This window comes from Cydia fagiglandana, chromosome Z (assembly GCF_963556715.1).
Source record: "Cydia fagiglandana chromosome Z, ilCydFagi1.1, whole genome shotgun sequence".
Lineage (NCBI taxonomy): Eukaryota > Metazoa > Arthropoda > Insecta > Lepidoptera > Tortricidae > Cydia > Cydia fagiglandana.
Genome location: NC_085959.1, coordinates 10,422,540 through 10,432,037, shown reverse-complemented (window position 1 = coordinate 10,432,037; position 9,498 = coordinate 10,422,540). Strand labels below are relative to the sequence as shown.

At 40.4% G+C, this 9,498-nt stretch overlaps 1 protein-coding gene across 1 annotated transcript; it reads left to right on the top strand.

Annotated features, from left to right (window-relative positions):
- The first annotated feature begins 5,401 nt into the window (after positions 1–5,401).
- On the top strand, positions 5,402–9,498 carry LOC134678152 (uncharacterized). Its single transcript, XM_063536604.1, has 4 exons — positions 5,402–5,872; positions 6,511–6,642; positions 7,622–7,777; positions 9,178–9,498. Exons 1-4 carry the CDS (start codon positions 5,441–5,443, stop codon positions 9,496–9,498), a joined length of 1,041 nt encoding a protein of 346 aa, XP_063392674.1. The 5' UTR covers positions 5,402–5,440.

Genomic DNA, 9,498 nt, shown 5'->3' with positions numbered 1-9,498 from the left:
CTCCGAAACTACTAAGTCTAAAATTCTGAAAAAAATACACAAAATAGTCCTTTACCTAAAGATGACAGGAAAACTTATTAGAAATCTAGAGTCAAGCGTGAGTCGGATTTAAAAACAAAAATGCGGTTTAGGTTTTTTTAGGGACACAGCCGCAATACTTTAAGTGAAACATGATGTAGACAGCTATTGCGAAGGCCCTAGGCCGATATCCGCATAAGGCCGAAGACCCGAAACGTCCCGAAGAGGCGTGCCTTTAGCTTCAAGCGTGAGTTGGACTGTAGGTAAAAAAATGCGACTAGGCTGTATCTGGCACACAGCCGCAATGGTACTTGTAGTACTGATTGATTAGGTTACTAGGTATTGTCACGTGTTTTAAAAAGCACTATACAGGGTGGCCAAAAAATAAACTAAGTGTATTGCCGTTGCCGACGTGCAACCCCGAAATCGCGAAGAAAAATTTGGCTGTTTCATACGTTTTGGCTGGTCCGTTTTCTATGGGAGGATACATTTTTTTTCGCGATTTCGGGTCCCATAGTAAATGTTGCTCAGTAGGTATAATCCCAAAACCTCCCTGGCTACGGGAATGTGCGTATTTTTTGGCCACCTTGTAGGTATTATCTCTCTTCGGCCTTCGCTTTTAAAACACTTGCGGAAGTTGTAGGAAGCGCGACCCGTCGGACGCTCCGAGTTTTAAGCTCTACGCGGAGCCACAGAATAAATAATAGTACTAGGTACAGAAGACTCACTCTCTAACAAAACGCGTCTGTCACGATCAGCACAGCGACAGCGCCACGCGCGGCTTGTGGCAAACCCCAAAATTGGGGTCGAACGGATGTACTTTTAGCTACCTGTAGCAAAGCGACGAAATCGCGGAGTGAGACACGCCTGGCGGAGCTCGGTCTTCAGTCTTCGCATTTAGACACTTGTACTATTGTTCGGCATTTAATTTCCTATCTAAGCTACTTTGCATATTTGCAGAGATATAAGCCACCACGCCAGAAAACTTCATATTACATGTGTTGAAAACTTGATTGACTCATTCGGGTTTTTCAAGACGTTTCACTCACGTCACGTTACACGTACAAAAAAAAATTGTTGAAAATTGTGTGATGTACGGAACCCTTGAAACGCGAGTCCGACTCGCACTTGACCAGTTTTTAATTTTAAACCTACTCGTCCCTGGTTTAAAATCTTCATTTTTTTACTATGTTTGCTAGTAAGCTAATTTCATTACATAATTATATTTCAATCAAAGAAACACATTTTATATACATATAATGGTTTAAGTAATAAGGTTTCGTGAAGAATAGATGTGCAGACAAATACTAACGGTTAAAAATAACAGTTAGAGAATAATTATGAATTACTTTGTGGTTATTTGTTATTTTTATCAATTTACTGCTGCACGTAAAACAGCAAATCTGCCAACGACGATAAAAAAAGTACACACAAGCGGCATTCGAAGCGCAGGATTTCACGCGAGAACCTTAAAAACCCATGCTACCTTGGTTACCTTGCGATTATATTGTTAAATACATTAACATAGATCTGAAAATTGGTAATCATTCATGTTCATTTGGGTCACTTTCACACTAGTGTTCAGGCAGGGGTGCGAAACTCCTGAGATCGGTCAAACTCGGCTCCGCTCGGCTCAGCATTGCTCCGAGCAATTATTAGGGTTGGCACCACTTGACTACCTTCTGCGTGCACGACCACAGATAAGATAATCACTTGAATTTTGACAACCCTAAATAGCCGAAAGGGATAGTGTCATATATTAGAAAGGGATAGCATGATTCGACCCTGAACCGCTGTCAAACTTCGGTTTTGTAGGAAGCTTCCTTTCTGAACGGTAGTACTATTATTTATTCTGTGGTTCAGGTAATAAATGCCGGCCGGTGGTGTTCTATTCATTTTAACGTGTTGTTTTCCAACAGAGTTGGGCGTAATCAATTCCTTTTGGAATTAAATTACACATTACATTACAGTAATCATGATTCCTTAGTAATCGATTCCTTTGGTAATCGAAATTACTGGAATCAAATCCGCTGATTACTTGCGTAATTGATTCCTTTGGAATTGAATATATCTAAGTACAAGTGTAATCGTGATTCCTTCGTAATCAATTACTCCAGTAATCTGATTACGTAATATTGTTCAGACTAAATTACATTACTCGGTGTCAAAATACTTGATCGTTCTTCTCCCAGCCATAAATACACTTTTTGTGTGAAACTGTATCATATATGTTTTCGGGGGAGCAGATTTCGGAAATGATGACAGTTTTGGAATCCGACATGTCTGCCGTACACTATGACATAAAAGTCCTCATGGGTGTCGTTTTATAGGTTTCAGGGGGTGCCGGTTTCGAAAATGATGACAGTTTTGGAATCCGACATGTCTGCCGTGCACTTTGACATAAAAGTCGTCATGGGTGTCGTTTTATAGGTTTCAGGGAGTGCAGAATTCGAAAATGATGACAGTTTTGGAATCCGACATGTCTGCCGTGCACTTTGACATAAAAGTCGTCATGGGTGTCGTTTTATAGGTTTCAGGGAGTGCAGAATTCGAAAATGATGACAGTTTTGGAATCCGACATGTCTGCCGTGCACTTTGACATAAAAGTCGTCATGGGTGTCGTTTTATAGGTTTTAGGGAGTGCAGAATTCGAAAATGATGTCAGTTATGGAATCCGACATGTCTGCCGTGCACTTTGACATAAAAGTCGTCATGGGTGTCGTTTTATAGGTTTCTGGGAGTGCCAGTTTCGAAACTGATGACAGTTTTGGAATCCGACATGTCTGCCATGCACTTTGACATAAAAGTCGTCATGGGTGTCGTTTTATAGGTTTCAGGGAGTGCCGGTTTCGAAAATGATGACAGTTTTGGAATCCGACATGTCTGCCGTGCACTTTGACATAAAAGTCGTCATGGGTGTCGTTTTATAGGTTTTAGGGAGTGCAAAATTCGAAAATGATGTCAGTTATGGAATCCGACATGTCTGCCGTGCACTTTGACATAAAAGTCGTCATGGGTGTCGTTTTATAGGTTTCTGGGAGTGCCAGTTTCGAAACTGATGACAGTTTTGGAATCCGACATGTCTGCCATGCACTTTGACATAAAAGTCGTCATGGGTGTCGTTTTATAGGTTTCAGGGAGTGCCGGTTTCGAAAATGATGACAGTTTTGGAATCCGACATGTCTGCCGTGCACTTTGACATAAAAGTCGTCATGCGTGTCGTTTTATAGGTTTCAGGGAGTGCCGGTTTCGAAAATGATGACAGTTTTGGAATCCGACATGTCTGCCGTGCACTTTGACATAAAAGTCGTCATGGGTGTCGTTTTATAGGTTTTAGGGAGTGCAGAATTCGAAAATGATGTCAGTTATGGAATCCGACATGTCTGCCGTGCACTTTGACATAAAAGTCGTCATGGGTGTCGTTTTATAGGTTTCTGGGAGTGCCAGTTTCGAAACTGATGACAGTTTTGGAATCCGACATGTCTGCCGTGCACTTTGACATAAAAGTCGTCATGGGTGTCGTTTTATAGGTTTCAGGGAGTGCCGGTTTCGAAAATGATGACAGTTTTGGAATCCGACATGTCTGCCATGCACTTTGACATAAAGTCGTCATGGGTGTCGTTTTATAGGTTTCCGGGAGTGTAGAATTCGAAAATGATGACAGTTTTGGAATCCGACATGTCTGCCGTGAACTTTGACATAAAAGTCGTCATGGGTGTCGGTTTATAGGTTTCCGGGAGTGTAGAATTCGAAAATGATGACAGTTTTGGAATCCGACATGTCTGCCGTGCATTTTGACATAAAAGTCGTCATGGGTGTCGGTTTATAGGTTTCAGGGAGTGCCGGCTTCGAAAATGATGACAGTTTTGGAATCCGACATGTCTGCCATGCACTTTGACATAAAAGTCGTCATGGGTGTCGTTTAATAGGTTTCAGGGAGTGCAGAATTCGAAAATGATGACAGTTTTGGAATTTTACATGTCTGCCGTGCACTTTGACATAAAAGTCGTCATGGGTGTCGTTTTATAGGTTTCAGGGAGTGCAGAATTCGAAAATGATGTCAGTTATGGAATCCGACATGTCTGCCGTGCACTTTGACATAAAAGTCGTTATGGGTGTCCGTTTATAGGTGAACTGCATTACTTTTATATCAAAGTGCACGGTAGACATGTTGGATTCCAAAACTGTCATCATTTTCGAATTCTGCACTCCCTGAAACCTATAAAACGACACCCATGACGACTTTTATGTCAAAGTGCACGGCAGACATGTTGTATTCCAAAACTGTCATCATTTTCGAAACCGGCACTCCCAGAAACCTATAAAACGACACCTTCTCGTAACTCATGAGGCCCTGGTGCTTGCCTTGCTAAATTCAATTATTTTTATACAGTTATTTTCTCGATTTTGGCCACCGTAGCCTATGGAGACTAACAAGCAACGTTAGGTGATTTTCGTAGTCTATGGATGTTGCTATATTAAGGGTGTCTCATGCGCGTTTCTGACTTATGGAGCAATTGTTTCTACTATACAACCTAAAATAAATAATTTGAGCTATGGTTTTGTTTCGTCCTCTTGATTGTGACGAGCTGTAATTGGTAAATTTCATTATAGTTGACTAAACTGTATCGAAATTAATATTATAGTTGAGTTGGGAGCTCATACATTAAAAATAACCAATTGCAGTTTGGTATAAGAAATTTTAATTCAAGAATTACAGTCGACGATTAGGAAAAACTATTATTTAAATATATACCAAGGCTTCTAGTACATTGAGATACCCATTACATGAGCAGGTACAGGTAGCGTGGCTACGGTAGCTACCTAGAGTACCTAGGCAGGTAGCTACGTAGGTAGGTACAGTCAGTCAAGAAAGTAGCCTACCACTTTGGATATTCGGATATTTCTTAAATAACTACTAACCTATTTATCTTAATTTTGTAAAAAAAATAATCTCAAAATGAGCTCTTAATATATAACACGATATACTTTGTAAAACTTTTAACTTTCTCATTTACCCCCAAAAGTGGCCCCCATGATTAACATTCATTAGTTTACACAGTTACAGTTCGTCTTTGGGTCACTAATTTACATATGTGCACCAAATTTCAACTTAATTGGTCCAGTAGTTTCCGAGAAAATAGGCTGACAGACTGACAGACAGACGCACGAGTGATCCTATAAGGGTTCCGTTTTTTCCTTTTGAGGTACGGAACCCTAAAAAGCCACATTAGGACAGTGCGTTGGCTACAAAACACAATAAGCAGCAAGATTTTCTTTTGCTCTGAAATCCGCTCACCGTTTCCTCTGATTTACAAACATTACCCTTATCAACCCATGAAAGAACAACATCCTACCTAATTACAAAATATAGTTTCAAAGCGTTCGAAAGTACGATCAGAACCAATTAGTCTGTTCGAAAATGTGGTGGTCGAGTTACCTTCTCCTGGCCTACATGCTGCATATCGCTGCCAGCGTCAAAGTTAAGGTGGTCATGCATTCCGATTCCCAAGAAGACTCACGGGTCGAGGAGGAATACTCTACAACAGACAACTGGGAAAAGAGACACACCACCATGCTCCCCTACATTAAGAAACACTCAAAACACAACAGACGGGAGAAGGAGTACGAGGACAGAAGAGAAGTAAAACCCACCACTGATAAGGCGGTCACCCCTCTCCACCCAAACGCTGTGCTTTTCTCTTTAATCTACAAGCAGGTCAACATAAACAGCATGTTCCTGTTCGAACAGACTTGGTACACTTGGTCGACGGAGAGTCGTAATGATGGCTCGAAAAACGTCATTTATTACATCTGCTATAAAGAGCCTAAGCATTGTGACGAAATTGGTTGGGTAAGTTAACTTTAGTGCTATTACTATAAAACATCCCACTTTGGAACTCATGATTAAATAATTATAAGTAGTAGTTTGTACAGATAATATACAGTAGGTACGCCCGCTATTTACCTCTGTATCGTAAATTGTAGAAACCTATTTGATAATAATAATATTTAGGTTCAGTAAAAATTAGAAGTAGAATGCATAGGATGGAGTGTACAAAATAATATGATAAATCTCCAACAATGATTAGGAAAGAATGAGTTATTTATACCTGCAACGCTAAGTTACAATAATTGCAAAAAAATGTAAATAGGTAGTTAAAGAACGGATAGGAAAGACAATTTACAAGAGCAGTAGAGTATAACTTTTAAGATACGATTCTTACGAGTACATAATTTTAATTTTTACAAGCAGAAACGTCTGCTAACGATGTTACTAACCTTAGAATAAATTTAAAAGTGGAAAAATGCTGGAAATTTGCTGGCTATGGAAGACCAATATGCAAGATCTCCTGGTCTTAGTGGCTCAGATAGCAGGCGCTGGAGTATCGATCCAGAGGCCGTCAGTTCAAGTCTCACACAAGACAGTAATTTTCCAACTTTTAAATTTACGAGTACATATATACTTATTGCAAAATATTCCAACAACAGGAACGTACAGACTCGCTGCCCCGATGCGCGTTCGAGATCGATTCTCTGCTGCCCGACGACCGTGCCTGCATCAACCCATTCGGCGTGGAGCCGCACAACTCCATCGGGTGTGATGGCGGCGAACAAATCAAGGTACACTCTACTGCTTCACCTTACAGAACATCCAGATATGGCTAATGAAGATTAGTTAGTCAGCAGCAGTCATTCAGCAGGCTCTGGACAGCCGGCCTAGCCAAGGTTACAATCGCTATCGCTTCGACAACGAAAAGCATTATGTCTCTCTATCACTCTTCCACATTAGTGTGACAGTGACAGTTGCGTTTCGATCGCTACGGAGCGTAAGCGATCGGCATCTTGCCTACACGGCCAGGGACGCGTGGAGGAATATGGGAGAGGCCTATTCCAAGGGCAACCAGACAAAACGTCTGCGGAGAAAGGCTAGCAGTAAGCAGTAAGTCATTCAGCTATTAGCGCATCCATGATACCCCTGCAAATCTACACGCATACAGCACTACTCCCTGCGTTATAGACACGCGTGTGCACCCGCCAGTGGGGTCATCCATTAATTACGTCACACGAATTTCTAGGTTTTTTGACCCCTCCCCCCCTCCTTGTCACACTTGGTCACATTTGGCAAACCCCTCCCCCCTAGTGTGACGTCACATTTTTTCTACGAAATCGTCAAATCGAATTAAGTAAGTACCTAAGTAGTATTAATATTTTATCAAAATATTTTTGACGATATTAAATATTAGTAATTTTATATCCCAAAACTGCTTAGGAAAGAAAATTAAACGAATAAAAACGATTATCGTTTTAAAAACTTGTTATTTAAATGTACAGCGAATAAAATAATTTAAATAAATTTTCGGTTACTGATGAAGTTAAAGTGACGTCACATAGTTTGTGTCTCCCCCCTCCCCCATGTCACAATATGTCACATTTTCTTGACCCCCTCCCTCCCCCTAAACGTGTGATGTAATTAATGGATGACCCCAGTTGTAATATATAGAATTGTATGTAAGGTGTCACACTCCCTGTGAACGCATACGTACGTTATAATCAATAGTATAGACTATAAAAATCGTGCTAACAAATTGCGTGCTAACAGGTGAAAGAAATCGTCCGAGCGTGCGGGCCGCGGATCCGGTCGCTGTGGCGTTTCGTGCGCGTCGGCGCGCGCCCCACCGACGCGCCCAAGCCTGCCGACGTCAACTCGCTTGTGTGCGAGGACGAGGACGAATGCATCGTCAACGTCGAGTACAGGGCAAGTATTGAGAGCAAAGGGCAGTACACTTAGCATCAATAATAACGCGCCCAAAGTATCTGTTATCTCTTTAAGTAATAAAGCTGAAAGCTGTTAAAGGCATTCATGCTAACGGTACAAGCCGCTATGGCGTTTCGCGTAGGCAAGCGTTGGTATGCTATAGGTAAGTTGGCTATAGCTTGTAAGACTATGGCGAACTTAATGTTAGAAAATCGGGCAGGCTATAGGGGAAACTGTTGTACCTACCTTGGACATGGTTTTACCTCGAACAAATGGTAATATTTCCACATTGCCACGGTTATTGAAATATTTTATTTATATTATTTGAAACGTTATTATTAAGCATAAAAAACAAGCTATCAACCAAACTTAAGAGCGGCCGGTAACTGAAGAAAAAATTAAAATATAAATTGTGTTATGAAAAGTCAGTATTTCGAACTTTACGTCATGGATGATTATTTCATATTTTGCTAATAGATAATAAAACTTAATACAATAAGTTAAAGTTAAGTTAATTAGCTACTTGATGGTAGGATCATTTCAGCCTAATCTCAATTGAAAGTGCTATTACGAAGCTTACATGTCCAAAAAGTTGCTTTGTTGTACCTCGGACACCGAAAATATGTTGTACCTTGGTCCGTACTTGCTACTACTGTAAATATATTTTTTAAACTTAATGTTTCATATTTGCCGTATTTCTAATTATTAGTTATCTGCGTTATAAGTTACCAAGCAATCGATCTTAGAAATAATGCCTAAAATGTTTTAGGCAAAAATAAAAAATGACCATTGCAAAGTATATTTTTCTAAGGAATTTGTACTAGAAAAATCTATTCAATGGCGTAAATATGCTAAAAATATCTGTGATTTCATATATACATATTATTTCTATGATTATATTATAAATTTATTAATTAAAATTATCATGTCCGAGGTACAACGGGAAATGACCAAGGTACATCAGGAGTGTTGTTCCTTGGACACGTTTCCCTTTTTTTTTCGTCAATGTATCTCATCAAAATAAATAAACTAATCTTTAAATTTTATATCGTATTAGATAGTTTATTAATGTATCTTATAATATTCGGATAAACAATAATTCTGCAGCCTTTAGTTTTTTTTCTAAAATTCACAAAAGAAAAAACTGTCCGAGGTAGAACAGCTTCCCCTACCTAATACCTACGCACAGGACCTATGCCTTACTCCAGGTGTCTCCAAACTTTTTAGCAGTAGGCCACCGTCGGTTTTTGCACCTGGGGTGGGTGTCTGGTTGCTTCTGTTAGGAACAGTTCAATGCTGAACCCCTGGAGCCTGGCTCGCGCGGGCCGGACATTGGGCACTCGCTTAGTGTTATACACCTGCTCGTTCCTGTTATTAAATCCTTTTATATTTTTATATAGATTCATCACGATCGCATCACGTTCGCGTTATACGAGCCAAGTCGGGGCCAGACGTTCAAGAGCTCCCTAAAGCGAGACCTCCCCGACTACGACGGCAAAGCGACCACAGCTCCCTCCCACCATCACCACCACCAAACCAAGAAAGTAGAAGAACACCAACCGACCTTTCCAAGAAACAAGTACCACGTCAAGGCCAGGTCGAAAATCGAAGGCAAAGGTCTCGAAAAAGAGAAAAATGACTCAGGATACGGGAGCAGGCGATCGTCTAAGAATAAAATAAAAGTCAGAGAAGAGGACTTAGAAGATATATCGGAAATCTAA